The 21222-nt window shown below is 40.9% G+C and overlaps 1 protein-coding gene across 2 annotated transcripts in view; it reads left to right on the top strand.

The window, feature by feature from the left end:
* The window catches only part of EPHA3 (EPH receptor A3), a 231620-nt gene that overhangs the window by 3069 nt on the left and 207329 nt on the right, over nucleotides 1–21222 (top strand). For both annotated transcript variants that reach the window (XM_040583035.1, XM_040583034.1), the window contains exon 2: nucleotides 15360–15424. In XM_040583035.1, the coding sequence (XP_040438969.1) occupies nucleotides 15360–15424 (65 nt within the window). The remainder of the gene's footprint in view (nucleotides 1–15359; nucleotides 15425–21222) is intronic.

Below are 21222 nucleotides of genomic sequence, written 5' to 3'. Positions count from 1 at the left end.
TGAGTGCTAATACTGCAGTGGAAGTGGATGGGACGAAGGGAGGGAAGGATGAAAGGGATGAAGGCACGTTGTTGGCTTACTTTGTCGTGTCAAATGCAGGTGGTTTTTTTTCTTTGTGTTTTTTCTTTTTTTTCTTGAAGTGCTGGAGTTTTTCTTGTTTCACCCCCGAGAAGTGTTAGAGTTTTTTCTTGATGAAATGTAAAATTTTCCACCGAGTTTATTTTTAAACTCTCAGCCGTGCTCGGCGCAAGGCTGCGTGCATTTTACCTACGTAATCACAGGAGCTCGGGAGGGTTCTCTTAAAGTTCAGATCTATCTGTGTGCGGTGGCAAGGTGTGTGCTGTTTCCTGCAAGGCAGGAAAACGTCAGGAAGATTTAACATCTAACTTTCCCAGTTTGAAGCCACAAGCCGAACCCCATAGGTGCACAGAAACCACATGTTCTGCTCTTCCATTCCGTTTGATATTTTCCACCTAGGGAGGATCGTGGGTTTTTTCTTAAAGGATGCGATTTCTTTCTGAGTAATTCCTATGGTATCAAGAAATCGAATGAGCTATATCAATCTGTAATTTAATAATTTTTCCTCAATCTCTTCTGTAACTATATTGCCTGCCTGAGGGTACCAGCAACCTTAATTTCTCTGTTTTATAACCCACAACAGTTAACACTTGACCTAGGTCATTAACAGGATTATCAGCAAATTTGTTTAAGCTTTTACTGACAACCTGAATTGCTTCAATAATATTTTGACTGTGCAGACAGGAAACTTCTTGTAACCTCTCAATCTAGCATAAAATTAATTTCTTGTGAACACAGCTACCAAAAGATCAATAAGGTAAATCTGCTTACAGGACTTGGTTTCAAATAGTGCCTGTTCTGGTTTACAGCAAGAAGGTTGCAGTCAGCCTCTCTTTTTCAGGCTGCGTTGGATTTGGAGATGTGGTTTCATCTTTTATTCATCGATTACCATCTCAGAACTTGGCATAACTGCGCCATTAAACACCATTTTATCTGGGCTGGTCTCCGTTGACACTTAAAGTCGCGAAAGATGACTTTGTGTGCCTGGGTGGGCAGGACAGCTCTTGGCATGGCTCTGAGAAGCACGGTGTTTGCACGTGGGGCAAAATGCCTGCCCCGCTCTCGCAGGTTTTTTTTTTTTTTTTTTAAAGTAATTTTTCGAAAAGGCTGGCAATACCGGGAACTCTTCTGTCACACCGAAAGGGATTGCACGGGGAAATGCTTTTTGCAAATCTCGCCTCGCTGTGTGTCAGGTATCATTAGGTCAGAGCAAGTCTTCATTTGCTGTGACACAATTCCTGCTGGTGCCTCTAGCTTGCTCTGGAGTGTTTATCTGCAAAAGAAGTTAAAAGTAGGTTTAGAAATCTTAATGGGATGTCTTTTAAAATTTAATTTCAGTAAGCTCAAAGTCGTGGGGGTCTAGAGGGCTGTTTTTCATACAGCTGTATCTTATTCAAAGCTTCTGTGCTTAATCCTAAGCTGTACGATTAGACAAATAATGAGCGTGCTTTAAAATTCACACCATGGTGTTTTTAAAATCCTGTGCAACAGGAGAAGTCAGTCAGGTAAATGCCTCATTTTCTGTCAACATTTTTGGTAGGAGGCTGCAACACATGGAATAATTATTTTTTTTGTTTGTCCCTGAACTTTGTCTTGATTACTGCTGATTTCAGTGCGGTATATTAAAAAGAAAAATCCCTGCATTGTCTATAGCAAACTTGAAGCAGATGTTTGAAATACGAAGATGTCCAAATTGGACACGGCAATTCATTCTTATTGGAGTTAATTTGGATACAACATATTTGCTACCCAACGAAGCAGTCAGGGCATAGACACGGGTTAGAACTCTTCTGTACTTGCAGCCTCAGGAAATTAGGCTTCAGAGGCACTTCCAGAAGGGAAAGCCTTAAACAGATAATAGGCACGCCAAGTTGGACAGTTGTTTACATGAAATCTTTGCAAATCAGGAGTGTATTCAGATTGAATGTTAGTTTTTCATTCCCATCCGGGAAGATATAGAAATTAGTTGGGGGGGTGTGGTGGCTTGTGTCTTTTTTTAAAAAATTATTATTTATGATCTGCTGGAGTTAGGTAAGTTGCTATTAGTATACTTACTTTTGATTCTGTTTGAGAACCTGGAAGTTTTCCTCTAGGAACGTATGTAATGGCCCTTGTTCTTGTAATCCCCACTTGATGAAAGTTTAGAAATACGGATGCAGGTGTTCATTTTCTTGTTTTCAGAGCTCTGGATTTTATCACCAGTGAGGGTCACTACAGAGCTGTTACCAAATCCAACAGTACTGTTTGTAGATTTTTGTACGGAGCCTGAGTTAGTTCTGTAAGTTGCCTGTAATTCATGTAGGTACTGCTGCTTTGTAGCTGCTGTTTGATTTTTCTGCTAAAAAAAATATAAATATACAGATAACTGGAGATATAATCGTGTCCTTACTTTTGTTAAGGTTCAGAGCTCTGCTCAGTGGGGCTGGTATTGATACACAGAAAGGACATTTTGGTACCCTAAGGTGCAAAATTGACTGGACTTGTCCACAGCCACTAGATAAAACTTCAGAGGTGGGGCAGAGGGCTCTCACTGACCCATCACAGCTCAAAAAGGTAATTCCAGCATCCAAAGAGTTGTTTTTCCTAAAGTGAGATGTAGGGATTTTAAAATTTATTTTTTAACTTTTCCTTTCTTATGAAAATGGATTGTTTGATTTGTTGAAACGTTGTTGGAAATTGTTGAAAATATGTTTATGAGGAGTAAAAGACTTGCATTAAGGAATCATACAGCGAAATGGAAGATTTTTTTTTTACTAATGCATGTGGCTACTGTGAAGCAATCAGTTTTGCTAAAAATTCACTGCAGTAGTGTAGCCCTTCTTATTTCCATAAACACTTTAGAGCAGTAGCTTTTACTTTTTTTTTATATTTAAACTGTTGTAAACAAGAGCCACCACTTAAAAGAAAATAGTTTAATTCAGAAGATTAGATATGAACTCCCAGTGGTGTAATTTTGGAAACAGAATGTGGTAATAATTTGCTTGGTTAGGGTTGTGTTCCCTACCGGTAGTTTTGCGCTTCTTTGTTCCTTAGGTGCGTGATAAATCCTAGCACACATACTTCTTGTGCAGTTAAGTACTCATTTTGCAGTGTGAAACGGCTGCAAGATTAAAATTCAGTCTCTTGGACTGAAGATTCCTTTAAATTTCTGCAGTGAAGGGATGAAAGAAATAAAGATATAGAAATAAAGATAATCCTGCCTGAAAGAAATCTTGGGATGGTGACAAAAAAGTTCCAGTCTAGGAGAGTGGCTGGTAGCCTGAATGGAGCACCAGCATGTAGAGGCTTAAATTTGCAGAGATGTTATTAAACCAGACACACTGTAAGCAGAAACGTTGCTGCCACGCTCCTGTTTTTTTTCATTAAACTACTGTGTCCTGCTGTTTCAGGCAAAATATGGAGGAAAATCCCATTAATCTGCTGGAAAAATATTGATGAAAGAAGAATAGCAGACCAAACGAACAGTGGGTGAAACTTGCTAGCAATTAAGTGAACAATAGGATGAATGTTAAGGTTCAGTCAGGGCAGTTTAGTGTAAAAAGGTGTGGGAATGGTGATTTTTTTTTTTTTTTTTATTTCCAGATGTTTTTTCATACCATTTTTATACCTGTATTTGGATGGAAAGGTTTGCATTGCATTGGTCTCTCTCTTTTATTTTCCTTCTTTTTTTTTTTTTTTTTTAAATAATTAAAAAAACTTGCTAAAGCATAGCAGCCTCATGCAAGAGGAGATTAATGAAAAATGAAAACTTTTAAATTGGTGCCTAAGAAAGGAGGGGTTTGTTGAAAATCTAGAGTGGCTAGTTACCATTTAAATAGGTACTGATTAAAGCATCAAAACATATTTTGGTCCATGGTAGGCTTCCCACAAACTTTGTGCCGTAACAAATCGCAACGAGTGATGTTGGGTTTCTGGATTTAGGTGTGGAGAAGCTAGAATGCAGCAAGAGAGGTTTTGCTCTGCTTGATTTTTGGAGAGGCAAGGCTTTTTGAGAGATCTCTTGGAGCAGGAGAGAAGCATTAAAGGAAGAGGATAGGTAGGCAGTGGTGAAGTTAAAGTTGGACCAGAATCTTAGAAAAATCAGACCAAAATCCAAATTTTCTCTGGTTAATGACAGTGTTAGGAACCCAGAATTCAGTGCTGACAATGAACTGAACACTCAGCAAACCACGAATTAAGAAATTCCTTGCCTCCCTGAAAGTCTAAGCTTTGTTTACATTAGTAAGCTTCATGACTATGATTTACCAGTGGTGAATTTCAACGGAGGCTGCAGTTAAGACAGGGTGGAGGCTTTTTTTTTTTTTACTGTTCTATTTAATCTTTCTGTAATGGTGCTTTCTCTTTTTTAAAAACAATAATATAAAGAAAGAAAAGAAAGTTATGTCTAACCAGCCTTAGCATTCATGACCAACCACAGAGAACACCCGCTTAAGGCATTTATTTCAGAACAGGTTCTGAGATGCTGAGAGTCTTATTCAGCACAAACTTTTCTCCCACATCTGATTTACCCCAAAGAGCAAATGTCCTACGGCAATGGTTGAGAGTTCAGTTTTCCTGAGTGGTGTGGCTACAGCTATGGAAAATGTACTGTGCTCACCCAAACCATCGAGGGAGAACCCAACCGTAGGGACACCTCATCGGTCGCTTTTGTTCCCAGCCCACCTACCCACGCTCTCTCGCAGTCTTTCTCTCATGCCTGGGCTTTTTATTCTGTCCCTTTCCCCCCAAAAAAAAACAACATTTGCCCATAAAGAGTAGAAGGCAGAGATTGTTTTCTTTTCCTGATCGGGACAGCTGCATGTCCGTTCCTTCTTACTATGTGCTGTCCGCCAGAAGGGGGATGCTTTGATGCTGTAGATGCCCAGAAAAAAAAACCCAAAAGACACAGGAAAAGATTTCGATGTTTAATGGTGTTGCTCTTTGTATGGTTAGTTGGCTGTGTTGGTCCTGAAAGCTGCGTTAAAGCTGGACAGAGAGTGTTGAAGGCATCAAAGCAGAAGTTGTCCGTGCTAACCAAGAAAAAGCAGTTCTGGAGGTGTGAGGAGCACACTTAGTTTGTGGAACGTGATGGAAACCCAAGCAGTTTTCGGGAAGGTAATGGAAGCAGAGGAGTAAGCAGAAGACAGGGGTCTGAAAAACTGGCTTGTGGGTAGATGGGAATAGAACAGTCATTTAGGCATTTACCTTTGTTATAAATATTTGTATTTCTCACATATGGAAATAGTGAAAAAAGATGTTAGTGGGGTTCTGGTTGCAGAGGCAGTGAATGAAGTCAGGGGCAATTCCATTTTTCATATGGATAGCTCAGCACACATGTTTTGCATTAATTACCTCCATAAATTCTGTTAACCTGGCAAACAATGAAAATATCATGTTGGTGACATCACTGTATTGGAAAATAAAACTGGTTTTAGTATCTTGGTTTTCTCAACCTGACATTTGAGGAGATTTCTTATGCTATTGGCATTTTACTCCCCCAGTTTGCACCAAGATGTTTAGTCATTTGCTCTATGGGTTTATTTTGTCTGTGGAGTAGCTGTGTAAGGATCCAGGCGTTTCGTATCCCATGTGAGCTGGAGCCCTTGATTCATGGCAGTAGAGAAAAAAAGCTTGACAAAAAACCCTCTGTCAGGGCACACCTGAGTAGATGGCTTTCCACATGTAGTAATTCAGGATTCTCAGATTTTTTTTTTACAAGCCTTAACTTCTGTGTTTCAAACTTAAAAAAACAACAACACCCAAACACCAAACCAACCCAAAAGTCAACCAAAGCCAATGCAACTATATTCACTTTTAAGGGTTTTTGTTTTTCTGTGCCCCATGTGAATAATTTCTTAAAAAGTGATTTGTAGCGAGATTATTATTATTATTTTATTTTTTTTTATTCTGAGTTGTGGCGTGTTGCCAGCTGGTTGACTCAGGGGGTATCACAGTTTTTTTAACAAATGAATGGTCATTTGCTGGACTTATGCTCTGATGCCTGCCTCAAAAAATTCTGTCCTCAGAGGAGTATTGATTACTTGCTGTGATTTTTTTTTTTTTTTTTTGAGATTTCAGGACTTTGAATATATTTGAACTGCAGTACAGTTTGTAGGAACTTAGGAACTTTTAGTCATGGGTGCTGCGTGTGCCCAGGTGTCTCTTCTGGGACACTTTTTTTGGTGTCTAGAATTCTAGAAACTGTGTTGTACTGGGTTTCGAATTCTCAGTTTACCTTCAGTGAACTTGGACGCTATGGTGCAACGTGGTTTTGCCCACATTAAGTTGCTCGAAGCCTTTCCCGGGGGGATCTTTGTGATGCTGTGGTAGACCCCAAATCTATCAGATCTTCTGTAAAACTAGTGAGTACTGAATGATATTTTTTTTCCCCAAGGGAGGAAGAACGCAGCAGTGAAAAGACTTACTTGCGCAATGTGCTTAAGGCTTTTTGAAGAAGTGCTTTATTAAAACTGAGTCATGTTTGCTGTTGAGTTTTGGTTAGATGTAGGCATATGGTGACATGTCTTGTGGGAGACCCACTTCTATTCTGGGCTAGTGAGAGGCATGGAGTGGCTGGGTTTAAGCTGGGTCTCATCCTCAATGTTTGGTATATATGTGGGGTTTTGTGGTGTTTTGTAGTATTTTTTTTTTTTTTTCTCCTGAGAAAGGTGAACTTGGGTTTTGCAATTTCAACTCCTTTTTCACACAGTGGCCCCCGTTTTGTATTTACGTGTTTAGAGCTGCGCTTTACCGATGTCAGATTTAATGCTATAGTAGTAAAGCAGGATAAGATTTGCAGGATCTGGATCTGAATGTGATGTTCAGCAGAACAGTAATTCAGATATCCCAGGGTTTATGCCTCTTGTCGGCGGCACTGGAAAAGGACCAGTTGGAATGGGTTAAAAAAAAAAAAATGCAAAGAAGTGAAAGTGACACAGTAATTTGGAACCCATTAGGTTAATCCATTTTTAATTTTTATATCCTTGTCTTAATGAAAAGAACTGGCACATATCAACTTACAGGAAATAGCCTAATAAAAGTGAAACCTTATTAGGCCCCTTTGATAAACATTGCATTCCAGCCCACCAGTCGTATGTTTTTGCATACTTGGAAATTGAGCTTTACGCCACTTTAACAATATCAAGAGAAGTCTCGTGTTTCAAACTAATAAAATAAAATAAAAAAAAAAAAAAAAAAAGAAAATCTGGTTTGTCTGTGTTCATCCATGAGAATGGATGGGCAGTTGTCAGCATTACTCAGACAGGTACTCTGAGAAAAAGCAGCGCGGAGATTTGTCACCTCACTCCTATGAAAAGAGCTGTGAGTTCATATGTCATCGTCGGTGCAGGAACGGCTTGTCTTGGTTTTCTCTTTCCAGTAGCCAGAACAGCTTCTGCAAGGTGCCAGGGCCGGTGGGAGCGCGCCTGCACGCCCGCGTCGGCTCGATGGAGGTTGATGAGGGGGGAAGGGGAAAGCGTCGCATGCGCCGCCTTGCCTTAGCTGTCACCTGCAGTCCCCCCGCAACAGGACGGGGGAGATCGGCTTTTGGCACTATGGGAGCGCTCCTAAGGTTTCTAGCAGCAAAATGTTTGCTTGCTTTCAGTGCCCCTTTGAGATAAGTTCCAGTTTTGCCTGCTAAGGAACAGTATCGTTCTGTGGTTTTGCTCTTGGGAACCTCTCACGTGAGGCTTTTATTTTTGGAACCGATCGCCCTGTCCGTCCAGGAGACTTGGGACAGCGGCGTCCCTTTTGCGCGTGCAGGCTCCGTGCCGAGCGAAAGGAGGAAGGCTGCTGCAGAGCTGCTGCTTGGCGTCGAGCGCAGGTGATGGGCTGAGGCACGCAGGGCAGTGGCTGCACGGGGGCACGGGAGCGCAGCCGATCCCTGGCAGTGTCACAATTCATGCTGCACGCAGGGAGAGGGCTGCTATGTCACCACAGAGCCTCCCTGACTGCCTCTGGTTTTGCAGTTTACAATCCCTGCGTATATTTATAGGCATTCCTGCAGTGCTTATCGCTGTCCTGTGCTCCCTTGCTCGTGGCAGCCTCTTGAGGGAAACTTGCAGTGAGGTTCCTGCTTCGGCTGCTTCAGTATCCAGCTGCAGGAGAACCAGAGGTATCTAAATCTGGCTGCAGATGCTTTTGGAGAGTGTTTGATGAGGAGAGCAAAATCAGGGAGGAAAATTAAACACTTCCTCTTCAAAAGCTGGGGTAACTGCCGTTAAAACAGAATTTGCCAAATAATCCAGATTGATGTAGGAACCTTCTGTGTTCTATAGGAGCAACGATGTGTAGGGTAACTTGACATGTATTGCTAGTCTTTTGTCTTTTCAGCTGAGACTTGTGATGCCGTTTCCTAATTTTGGAAACGGTTATTTACTGTACGTTTGAATGAAAATGATGGAGGCTTGGGCTATCCAGTCATCTTTTGTGAAGATTCCTGTGTTTAGTATCAGACAGCTGTCTTTGAATTCATTTTGGATTTTCCTTGTTTGTTCATCTCTTGCCCCAGCCCTGGTGGAGCTCTTCAGTCAGCAATTTAACCACAGATTGAACATGACAGTTGCCAAATTTGGAACGTTCTGCACAAAATCACATTTGTATCGTACAGTACAAAGGCACAGGCAAGGAGGGTTGAAAGTGCAGACCTCACAGCGCTGTGCCTCTCGGAGGACTGTGGTCTGGCTTTGAGCTGTAGCAGAAATCTCACTGAGAAATCTCACATTTGGAAAGGAGTTTGTGTCGTAAATGGGCCAAACTTTGTTGTAGCTTAGTGTCACTTTGCTTCCTGGGGTGTCCCAGGCTGGAGGGAGACAAAACCATAAAAGCGGAGCTAGTAGATGGGGACGCAGAAGATCTCTTACGCTAAGGTTGTTTTCTTCTGAGTAATAATAAACTTCTTCACTACAATATTTGATGGGAAGCGCAGGACCGTAAAATCACAAGAAACAAACAGTAAATTAGGCCTCAAGTCTGCTGCTTTAAACCAGGCTGCACTGTGGGACACCCTTCGTGAGGAGAGTATTGCACGTGTCAGCACCGCTTCACGGGGTGCTTTCCTACCTGCCAATGTTACTGATATGTTGTCCTTCCCGAAGATTTTGTGGTCTACCTTAGCAAATTCCAGCATGATTCCAGCAACACCAGCAAGATAGCTGATCCTAGTTGGCGTTGCACCTAGCCTTGGATAAACTAAAGGCACAAAGGTGATCTGCTGCTGCTCTTACTTCACTTTTACCACTGCTGAGGGATCAGAGAGTTGAGAAAATTGGAATCTGTACTCGTAGGTAGATGAAAATCCAGGTGCAAATCCCCTTTGCTGGGGAGAGGCCACCATTCTAAAATTGCACACCGGGGTTTGTGCTGACTCGGCTCTGTCCCACCCCAAAACCAAGTTCTGGCTGTGTTCCTGCCGCAAAGGATTTTCTTTGCTGCTCAGGATTATATGACACATTTCAATTATGGACATTCACAATTTTTTTTTTTATATACAATTTTTATTTTTGGTTGCATAGCAAACAATTTTCCCCATTTGTTGGCACTTTCTTAATAACCAGCTGGTGTATTTCTAAACTGACAGTTTGATGCCAAAGAGGAAAAGACAAAACAGTGGTGGTTTCTTGTTCTTGGCTTTTTTAAAAAAAACTTTAATTGGAAAATGTAAATTAGATGAAGAAAAAATATTGTATATGTTTTACCCCATTGGCTGTTGCTCTCTATTTTCTTTGTAAAGAATATGAGCTGGAAATGCTTTCTAGGGGTGAAGTTATTTGTAAGTGTTTCTTTAGATATTGCAAGTTGCCTTCTAGCAGGTTTTCCTCGCCGCTTCCTAGGCAGTGAGGGGGATCCTCGGAGTGGTTCTACCTGGCACAGAATTTACTTGTTTATTTTTTTTACTGGAGGGCAGAGGTGTATTTATACTGCGTTCGGTCTGTGGTAGCAGTCATTATTCAACATGTTTCTGGAAGTGCTGCTGCTTTCTACCTGTATTCAGGTATCGTGTTAGTTTTACAGTTATCCTTCTATCACTGACGTGAGCCCTGATGAACCTGCTGCCGGTGAGCCTCGCAGCGGGTCCTCCCTCCACCATCATGCTCAAGCTGGAAGGGATTTCTGGTAGCGTGAGGGGCCTGTGCGACAAATGCCACCCAAGCCTTCGTGCACCTTCTGCCTGATGCCAGCAAAAGGAGAGCAAGCAAGCTTTGCATTTCGTGTCCGCATCCCTGCTCCGGTTGCTGGAAGGAGAGTCACCTTTACCCCCCTGGCAGAAATGCACGTTGAGGGAAGTAATAAGGCTTTCCCTCGCAGTGGTGGGGAGGGAGGGCCGGAGGAGTTAGGTAGGAGAGACCTAAAAAGAGAACGTGTTCTTAATCGGCATTTTGCTGGTATGCTGCCACTTGGCAGAACTAGCTATGGTGTACAGCGTGGGGAGCGAGGCTGTTGTACGCAAGGGCCAAGCTGCTGACATTCAGAGCCAGGAGTGATGGTTGCTCCATTTGTTCAGCACTGCAGTATTTTTAATAGCAGTAGCTTCTCCCTCGTACTTACCGCTAGTTTTAAAGCAAGTTAGTTACATGATGGGAACCAGTGCAAGACACTGAGGTTATTAGACAGCACTTTCTTTCTTTCTTTCAAGTTGTTTTATGAGAACTCCTCTGTGTCTCCTTAGCATAACCACTGATCCTTTTCAAGGCATTGTGTAGGAAAGAATCATCAATAGCAACAAAACTGTTCAGCTAGTTTAAGAGTTACCCTTAGTAACCGGCTGGTCAACCTCAAAGATGTCTGTAAGAGCTAGCTGAATGATGCTCACACAGTTTTGCAGGAGGAGGAGATACAAGGAGAGCAAATGAGTTGTGTGAGAAACGGATAAGCTTCAGAAGGAGCCTGGAAATGCTGATTCTCTTTGATGTGGCTTGACTTGTAAAACTACCTCCTCACTTTCTTCTGGAAAGTGATAATAGGGAGGAAGAGGAGTTATGAGGTTTATTTTTGGGATATAATATGCCAACCTTTCCACTTCTTGTGTTCCTCAGTACCTCATTTAAGAAGGTGGGAGCTGTGGGTACTCAGCCTCCCAAGTCAGGACCGTATCTGACCGGGGGTTACGATGCCTTGCACAACCAATGCTCTTTGCTGGGCCAGGTGCTCTGGTACCTGCTAGTTACGCTTGCAATGAAAGAAAATATATTGCCACACAAAATAGCTTGACCTCTTTTTTTTGTTTTTGCTTTTTCTTAAGTCGTATAATTCCCTTCATGCTCGTGCAGCTGGAGGCACGCACCTTGCATGGGACAGTGGCACGAGAGAGGTTAGAGCTCTCTGCTCTTCAGTTCCCTCTTTCATCTGGTAAATACCTGGCTATATGTATTTGTAGTACATTTAAGTGTTGGCTTTCATCTCACTTTAATTGTATGTGGAAAAACACGAGGGTCACACAGAGATATGCCTGCTGCTGATCTGACTGAATATATCTTTGTGATACACTTCATGAATTGGTCAGGCCAGTTTTGTGACAAAGTGTTGCCTTTTGCCATGCTAGAGGATATATCAGGGTTGAAAACGGTTGGAATGAGTCGCTGTATGAATCATGGGCTTGTGTAAAGTTTTATGTTTTACTCTCTACTGCTGCAAATCCATGCAAAAAAATTCAGACAACTATCTAACCTGTTTTTTACGTATTTCTTCAGTCTTTTGTGTAGGGAAATGCCATTTTCTCCTTCAGTTTCCAGATTAATGTGTAATGTTAGGACGTACAATGACAAAACATAACCCCAGCCTTCCCTGTTGATTTTGTCTGGGACCATTATCATGGCAGCCTGTAAGTTCTGTATGAGTTGTTTGCTCTCTGTGGAAGTCACAGGGAAAACGAGTGTCATAGAACCTTTTTTTTAGGGAGAGGGAGGTGCTTTTTTTCAGGTGACTACCTGAAAGGAAACACGCTTTGCATTTTAGATACTATTAAAAAACAAGTACACTTTTGGTGAAAAGTGTTAGTTTTTTTCTCCTCAAGTTTTTTAGTAGAGAGAAAGTACCATATGTATGAGCTTCAGTTGGGTTCTAAACAATTGCAGCACTCAGGCAGTCTGCTCTGTGTTTCTGCTTGCCTGTAATATAATTCTTACTAAACAAAGGATGAAGGCATCCAGGCAAAGTGACAGTTATCTAGAGGGTCAGTATTATGTTTTCTTTCTGTGTTTTTTTTTTTTTTTCCCCCTCCCCTGGTCTTTTATTTCTTGGTATTCCCCTCTCCCCCCTGCACCCTCCCTCCCCCCCCCCCCCCTTTTTTGGGGGGGAGGGGGGGGGAGGGTGCGGGCTTTATTATCACTGAGGACCATGTGGCTAGACAGGTGAAGGAACTGAAGGTTTTTGGAACTTGCTTTGCTAGATATTGAATACTTACTTGACATGACATGCTTTGTTCATTCTTGCACAAATGAAAACGGAGGAAGTCGAAAACTGGGCAGTATGAAAGCATATAAAAAAGTGTAGCACAAAACTTTCTTAATAAAGTGACAAGCCTGGAACATAGCTTTGCTTTGATTGATTTATTTATTTGGTCACTAATGGGAGCATTCATACCACTCTTTTTAGGTACCTGCTTGCATTCTCTGATTTGCATCTGAAGTGTAAGCCTACTGTAGTCAGTGTTGAAACTTCCCCTCTGGGTTTCTAAAACGTAGTGAAACGTATATGAGCATGGAAAAGCCATTTGCCTAGTGCTGCCAGTTTGCAGGAGGTGAGGAAGATAAGGTGGGTGGAATGAAGGAGAGAGGTTGAAAAAAATATTCTTGCTGTGGTAGATTTGATCCCAGTTGATTGCAGCACATGTTGCCCCATGGCTGAGGCATCTACCTGTCCTGGGGCACGCGTGGCTTGGGCTGAATATTTAATTGCCCCCCCCCCAGGCTCTATTGCAATGCCTGTGAGTGCTTCTTCTAGAAGTAGTGGGTGACCTGGTAAGTGTGCAGTAGGGAGCTGACTGTCATGGTGGTGGCACGGAGAGATGGGGACGGTGATGCTGAAGGCTGCCCTGCACCTCGGGGGCACACTGTAACTGCTGGGCTGCTTGGCAGGTCCAGGGAGGGAAAGTACCACCAGGTCGTGTGTCTGTTGCCCGTTTATTTTTTCCAGATGAGACTGATGAATTTGGGATGAATTCATAAATTTCAGAGTGGCTGCAATTGTGTTTTCAAGAAGCTCGTTCTTAAAGAATAGATCTTTTACTTAAGCTTACTCCTGAGTGATTTGCCTTAGTAACTTACTGCCAAGTAACTTACCTCAAAAGCCATACTTCCTTCACCACCATGTATTGCAACAGACATATCTGTCTTCTCCCAGGAGATTCATCATCTGTGGGAATGTGTAGTCGCAAAAGCAAGACGTGCACTTTTTCCTTTGGTATTTTTGTTAGTGTTTCCTTTTTATAGACGCAAACCTTGCTTCAGAATAGCCTGCCTAGGGCCCTGTGCACTCAATAAAGGGCTGACTGATTTTTCTTTGTGTAGCTGATTGAGAATTTAATTATTGATAAACCCAGAGCTAAGAAATGTAGAATACTGCATTATGTTCTTTCCCTAAGATTGGTAAAGATATTTTTATTTATTGATGTAGGGAAAAGTTCAAAACACCACTGTTTTCTTTTAAAGGGGTGTATAACTGCGGGGGGAAACGTTTTTCCTCACGTAGGTGGCAGAGCAGCACATTCGTGGTGGTATAGCACTGCGTATGTACACATACACGGCACAAATGTGTCTATTGATGGTTGTTTATAATATGGCCTGATTTCTGATACTGTGTGCTTGGTTTTCCCTACCACGTCTCCCCCCATACATCCCAATAACAGGAAAAAATACTGCTTTCATAGCTCTCATTTTGTAAGTGATGTCCAAAATTAAATGGCAATTAACAGGAGAATGAGGAAATAATACAAATAACTTAGCAGATTCCTAGATAATTAATTTCCCTCGTTTTTCCCCTTCTTAGTCCCATTCTTTTACTTTCTTGGAGCACGGATACCCAGACCGTTTGCTCTGGGAGCAGTGACAACCCCAGGAGCTGCAGTGGCTCAGATTGCTACAGTGGCCACCTATAACAGAGGTGTTAAATCTCATCATATGCGAGGGAATTTTATTTCTTTTCTTATTGTCAGTAATTTCCATATTGAAGGGGGGGGGGAAAAGTGGTTGGGGCAGCAGCTAAAACAAAAGTAAGGCCAAATTGCAGCTAATAAATATTGATGGTGCAGAGATCGGTGCAGCTGGGAGCAGGGTGGTGATGTTGTGGTAGTTTGTATCTATAGAGAGCCTGTTTATTTTTTTTGTATGATACTTTGTATCAATTCACCTGTTCTACTTCATGTTAAGAAAGAAATGTTTATGTAGGGAACTCTGTGATGAAGCACTTGGAAACTGTACGGCCAGGGTAAGGGACAGAATTTATTTTGGTGCTTGTAAAAAGCAAATGAATAAATACCAAAGAAGTATATCCTTTCATTTGTATTTGTTTATTGATCTTTAAATACCTGTCATGTTTTAAAATGGGTATAAAACCCACTGTGGTTTGTTTGACTGGAAAATGTCTGTGTCGCACTGTTTACAAATAAAATCATCCTTACTCTGAAAATTGTTGTATGCCTTTCAAAAGAAAAAATAATAGCAAGATTAGCAATGATTTGATGGCTCTCTTTAAAACTAGCTTTGTCTGAACTTGTAACATTGTAAATAATTACTTTTGTATCTAATGTGATACACATGACATTTAGAAAACACTACTGCAAGACAATTTGAGAACAAATCTGATCAGAAGGAAGCAAGCACTGCAGGAAAGACTTTAATCAGCATTCATTATTTATTCCTGTATTCTGAGAAAATTATATATGCCAAATACAGGCCTTTAATCAAATAATGATTAAAATATTCAGATCTCACCTATGTAGTTAGATGCATTGACCCAAATTTCAGGCATCCAAGGGGAAAACGCTGTAGTTTGTGCAGCTGATGGAAGCGCTCTGTTCCCACCCCCTGCTGTAATTAATTTGGCCAGCCGTCCACTGTTTGTTTTTTGTCACTTTTCTTGTTTTGAAAAGTTCCCCCATCCGCTGTTCATACCGTGTTTTAAGATAAACAAGATGATCCTTTTCATTTGTCTGTCTCTTTCTTCTTTGTAGCTAGCTGCCAGGCCACCTGAACAAATCAACTGCTCGCAAGGTCCCCAAATAAACACATTTTTCGGTACGGGTAACTGAGGTTAACTGGACAGAGGCAAATGAAACTCATTCCTCTTCATTTTGTCTTCTTTTGTAGTTAATCTGCTGGATTCAAAAACAATTCAAGGGGAGCTGGGCTGGATCTCCTACCCATCACATGGGGTGAGTTCACTAGACTGTGAAATGGAAAAGTGCTGCTACAGACCAATGTGCTATTTAACCATTTTTTCCTCTTCAGAGGACACCGTGCAATAGCGCCGGTTCTTTGGAGCTTCAAAAATAGTCTGCTCTACACTTGCAATATATAGCTTATATAGCTCTGGTGCCTTCTCCTTAGAACGTACGTGGCACTGCATATAATCCCTAGGAAGAGTTCAGTTTTATTGGAGAAAATGAAAGCAAAAGGTGCATGAAACAAACAAACAAAAATAGTCCTGGTTAGGTACTTTCCTTCTTTTGTTGCAATGTGTATTTTTAAAAGATATCATGGGACTGTTTTGTGGTATTACTTGCTAATTTATTCAGATGGAAGTAGTGGAAGGTGAAAAATGCGTGGACGTAAGCAGTACTTATAAATTTTGTGCTGAATTGTTCAACTACTGTTACTTAGGAGTTAAAATATTGCTAAAGAAATGTTTAAATAATGTTCTTGAGTGTTGTGGGTTTTTTTTGTTTTTTGTTTACCTTGCATCCAGATCTAATGAAACTAAACATTCTATTTGGAGAAGTAGAAATGCAGTTAAGAGCACCTGTGCTTTTAAAGTTGCTGACTGCATCATTTTTGAGATGGCATTTGCCACCAGTCTCTTGAAAATGGTTGATGACTTAACATCAGTGCACGGCTGTGTGGTGGTGCTGATATCTGGTTGCTCCCCGACTTCTTGTCTCTGTGGAATGTGTGTGTGTGTGTGTGTGTGTGCCAGAACAAGCCATTACTCTCTTTTGACACTGCACAGCACAGGTGTGCAAGGAGAAACTTGCACTCCTGCATCCTGTCCCCGCAAACAAACCCACCCAGAACACTGGGCAGGCTGGAGCCCTGGCGCTTCCCTGGCCCTCAGAGCAGCTGTGCCATCGGGTCTGCTGCCAGAAGGCACTTGGAGACCTGTGGCTCCTTCTCTTGCTGTCCTGTCACTTGTGCCTACCCTTAAGGTGCTTTTCCTTCCTTCCTCTGTGGCAGACTTATTTTGGTTTTCTACCGTTAGGATTACAATTTCTAGAAGTTTTCATGCGTCTCTCTGCCTGTGTCTTCAACCCAATGAGTAAACCTCTGCCAGAGAGCACTGCCGCTGCGAACTCCTTGGGGAATCAAAACTGTAGTTTTGATGAGGGTGAGGAGTTGCTAGCTAAGAGTCCAGCAACTGTCCTTTTCCCATACCAACGGTGTTCTGAATTCTCAGCGTTGGCAGGTGTCTGCCTGGTAGTTTGTAGGATCATGAACATCCCATTCTTGACTCTTCTGTGCCTTTGGGCAAGGTGGAACTTCACCTTTATCGCTTTTACAGAGATCAGTGGTAACAATACTTCTGCATCTCTGCCTTACAGGATTCAGTTGTTAATATTAAGTAGTGCTTTCTTGATATTAAGTGTTATGCAGGTGTTCAGCAGTATTTAAGGATTAAGGCTTGGTTTTGGTGTTTTTTTTGATTTTTTTTTTTTTTTTTTTTTTTTTTTTTTTTTTTTTTTTTAGTTTACACATGGATCTTTTTCTGTGTTTCTGAGCAAATTGTTCCATTCTCATGGGGAAGAAGTGGGAAGAGGGTTTATGTTTCTTTCTAGTGTGGTTCCCGCTGACTTTTCCCAATAAGAGACCTCTATAAACAGGATGTCCAAGAGGGAACTCTCCAGCAATTTCTAGCTCACCAGGTTTTTTGTCTTCACTTGCATTTTTTCTTTTCTTTTTTTTTTTTTCTGCAAAGCTTTTTTTTTTTTTTTTTTTCCTTCCCATCTGCTGTGCCCTCCTCTGCTTTACTCTTCTGCTCTGTTCATCTCCTTGCAGCTGTGCAGATCTGCTGTTCTGCTCCCTGCAGCTGTGTCTCTCTTGCCTTGGATTCCTAAAGCAGTTGGTAGGGAATGATGCAGGGTATCTTGGGGGCTATAAGAGAAACAGATGTGCTACATTACTCCACCAAAAAGGGCCCCCAAATCTCCCAAAGCAATATTATTAGCTTCTGCAAGTTTTTGTCAGGTAAATCCAGCACAACTTGTTTGTGTGTGTCTGTGCGTGCTGTTCCTATTTACTGTAGTATCCACAGATACTGAAGCCAAAGTAAATCATGGAATTGTACTGATGTTCTTACAAGTTAATGAAATTCTTAATTAAAAATTGCATGGTAGTGTAAATTAATGTAGATCATGTACTGTGAGTGTTTTTGTAAGAGAACTGAGACTCTGAACTGTAGCCTTCAAAATACTGTAAAATTTTAAGCTTACGTAGTGAAACATGAATATAAAGTATAGAAATAGTAACATTTATCCTATCTGAATTGGCATTTTGCTGTAAAATGATGACAACTTGAACATCATGTGAAAGTGATGCCGCCTTTTTACAGCCCTTTATTTATAGTCAATTAATTAAACCTGGTAAATATGGCTGCATCTGTCTCTGAGCTAACTAAAATATGAACTTAAACTTTAGTGGAAAAACATTATAATAAAGATGTCACATCATATTGAAAGATTGCTAATAGCATAGTGGTGATTTACAAGGTAAAGCTAATAGAGCTACACTTGAGGCTGTGATTCACGAATGAGAGTATTGGTGGTGTGCCAGTTCTTCTCCAGCATGTAGAAGCCATAAATGTCAGTATGCTGAGGCCGGTGACTTACCAAATTTTTAAAAATAACTTAGCCAATGTGTTTAATAAATCTCTTAAGAGGTTAATAATTTTGTCTTATCGATACCTGATATTGATTGATTTTTCTGGCAAAATGACCCAAATGGATTGGCTGTCATTTTCAGCATTCAGCGGTTCTTTCTTCTGTTAAGTCTGCCTTGACTTGGGCACGTATAACAGCTTTCCAGAAATTCCTGAATATTCATGTTAAGATTTATAGCTCATTTGTGTTCCAAGATTTCTGTGTCCCACGTAAGAACACTCTAATGGCAGTGTATTAGACCATGGTTAATAATATCACCCTGTAAGAATGTGATCTCTCCTTGAATGATCCCACACAGCCACAGCCTCGGCGCCAGTAACGCTGAATCTGGTCAAGCTCATTAAAATCCCCTAAGTACAAAACATCGGCCCCTCTAGATAGCAAGGCAACAGAATTAAAAAATATAATAGCGGGCTTTGCTGATGCTGGAGCATGATTGGCAGCAGCCACAAGGCCTGTATCCTGTACTACCATCCCCAGCACCTGCCTAGGCAACCTTTTTGTAATGCCAATCAGTCAAATACCAGTTCCATTTCTATAGGTTTCATTAAAGGGGAAAGAAAGAAGAGCTACTTAGTCTGTGCAGAGTATATTATTGATATGCTGATTAAGCATAACGCAAGTGATCATTAACTGCAATTCACATAAATTACAGCAGCACAGATGTGGGGGTTGGGAGGATAAAAAAGCAAGTCACTTTAATAATATACAATAGAAATGCGATGGATAATTCATACAGGACAAAAAGAGTACAGCCTAAATCCCGCTCTGCATATTCATGCGAGTAGTTGTATTGGTTTCAGCGTAATTTTTTTAGTAAGGAAGATATATCTAATTTGACTCCTGCTTCGCAAACTTTGGGAATTTTGAGGGAAATAAATAAATAAGTAGTGTCATAATCGCAGTACGTTGTTTTGCAGTCACCCAACTTGTGACTTGATCTTTACATGCTTACTACTTATATTTGTGGACTTGAAACTTTTGGGTGCTATTTCTTTTAGGTAGTTGGTAGAAAATTAAGAGAAATCATGCTTATCTTGTTTTGCTTGTAACTAGAGAAAAGAGTGCTCTGGCATTTATTACTGTCATGTAATAGATAATTGTAAAAAAAAAAAACCCAAACCAAGCCAAAAAACCCAACAAAAATCCCAACCACAGCATGTTCTGTACGTGATCAAAGTTAGTAAACTGTGGGCAGAATTTTAAAATGCCATTCGGGAAATAAAGACATTATCTTTGATTGTGAGAGCTTTCTAGGTCCCTGAATTTCTTCAGAAACATCTGACTTCTTTGAGAGCTGGCTAGGCTCGGTAACTTAAACTTTTGGGCACATATTTGAGCTGCCACCTGTACACTTGAAATGCTTTGAAAACCTGGTGTAAATAACTTTGCTTTTTTTCTTAGTGATCGCTCCCGTGATCATTTGAACAAAGCAAGCTGATCGTCTCAGTAATGGAAACTGGTTTTGTGAGTATTAGAGAAGGGCAACATTCCCTGCTTCTGTAATAGTGCTGTGCTAGGAAGGCTAAAGCATGCATGACTGCAATTAATGAGAGCTTTTTCCATCAACCAAAATTGGGTTAGAATCCAAAGATCCAACTGAAAATGAGGAAAATGCCTCCTTTCTTATATTTCAAAGGCCTGAAAGTAGTTTGTCACATTAGACTGTATTACTGCCCACCCATGACAGTGGCAGTCTCCCTGGCTGCGTTTGTTCTGGTTTCAATAGTCGGCTCATGTGTGGCACCGTAAAAACATTTTGGGCTCCCCCCCAGGATATCATGAACACAGTGACTGCAGAAGAGTATGACTAAAATAAGTGTTTGGATATCCCTTGTGACTAGATGAAGGTAGAGGAGAACTTGTGCAGTTACATTTTGCCTGTGATTAAGGTGCACTCAAACTGCTTTCAAGAATCGGGTATCCAGGCTGCTGTGAACGGGAAGTTCATCTGTTTATATGGAAGATATTTTCAAGATTATAAGTTTTTCCACAAGCGGTGGAAATAATGAGGTTTGCTTTCCTGCAGCTTTGTGTCTTGCGGTTAATTGTATCCTGTGACTGAAGTTTTTTTTGCAGTAGGTCCTCAGTGCCGGTGGGTTTCTGGGTGTCACGCTTCAGTCTTCCCCTCAGCTGGGCACACACAGTTTCTCTTCTCTACACGTCTCTTATTTTCACACCAGTGCAGAATCTTAGGGCAGCTGAGCTGTCAAAACCCTCCCCCTTGAAACTGGCCAACAGATAGAAAAATTTGTGAAACAGCCTAATTCTAGTTTTCTTTTGATACTGATTGACATCTTAGTTTGCATTATTTTTTTGTCTGAGTCCCCAGACTCATCTTGTCAACTTCTAAGTGATAATGTATTTAAAGTGGGGAGTCTTACCAGTATCACCAGGTGATTGTAAAAATGAGTTTCAAAGTAAAACAAATGATATCAAACAATCAGTATGAGACAAAAGATTGAAACTGAAAGTTATCTTTGTAAAACAAAAAAGTACTTTTTTTTTCAAAATGAAAACAGGCATGTTATGCTATTATGCACTTTCTTTTTCCTATTCATTACCAGTGGAATTTCCTTAGGACCTCTTAAAACAATGCACCCTGTTAAACCCAAGATTTATCTATGTTTTGCCTAAGCTCTGGTCTCTTTACAAGTTCATATATTTCCTACTGTCACCCTGCCTTTGACGACTTGTGTATCGGGTCTGAAATGCAAGCAGACTGTTTTGGCGATTGAAAGTCAAACGAACCACTTGGGATTCTGGGTTTGTGAATCATAGACTTTGTTTCATCTTACCCTGAATGGCTGATTGAGAAAGTGGTTAATATACACCTTTTTTTTTTTTTTTTTTTTTTGTGTCACAATGATATTTGCTTTTGGGGTGCACTGAAAGTACATTTGTTTAGTTTTATTCACCTCTTTTTCAAAATAATGAAAGAGACTGTAATAAATACCAAGAGCATTTTTACTACGCCTTTCCTAAGTTCTTCCCTTCACCTCCAGTTTTCTTTAACCAAGCACGTGCTGTTTCTCAGTGTTAGACTTCTTGTTTTGTTTCTACTAGAAGAAAACTACTTG

Source organism: Falco naumanni, chromosome 2 (assembly GCF_017639655.2).
Source record: "Falco naumanni isolate bFalNau1 chromosome 2, bFalNau1.pat, whole genome shotgun sequence".
In the NCBI taxonomy this organism is placed as follows: Eukaryota; Metazoa; Chordata; class Aves; order Falconiformes; family Falconidae; genus Falco; species Falco naumanni.
This window is presented reverse-complemented; position numbering and strand designations above follow the sequence as displayed.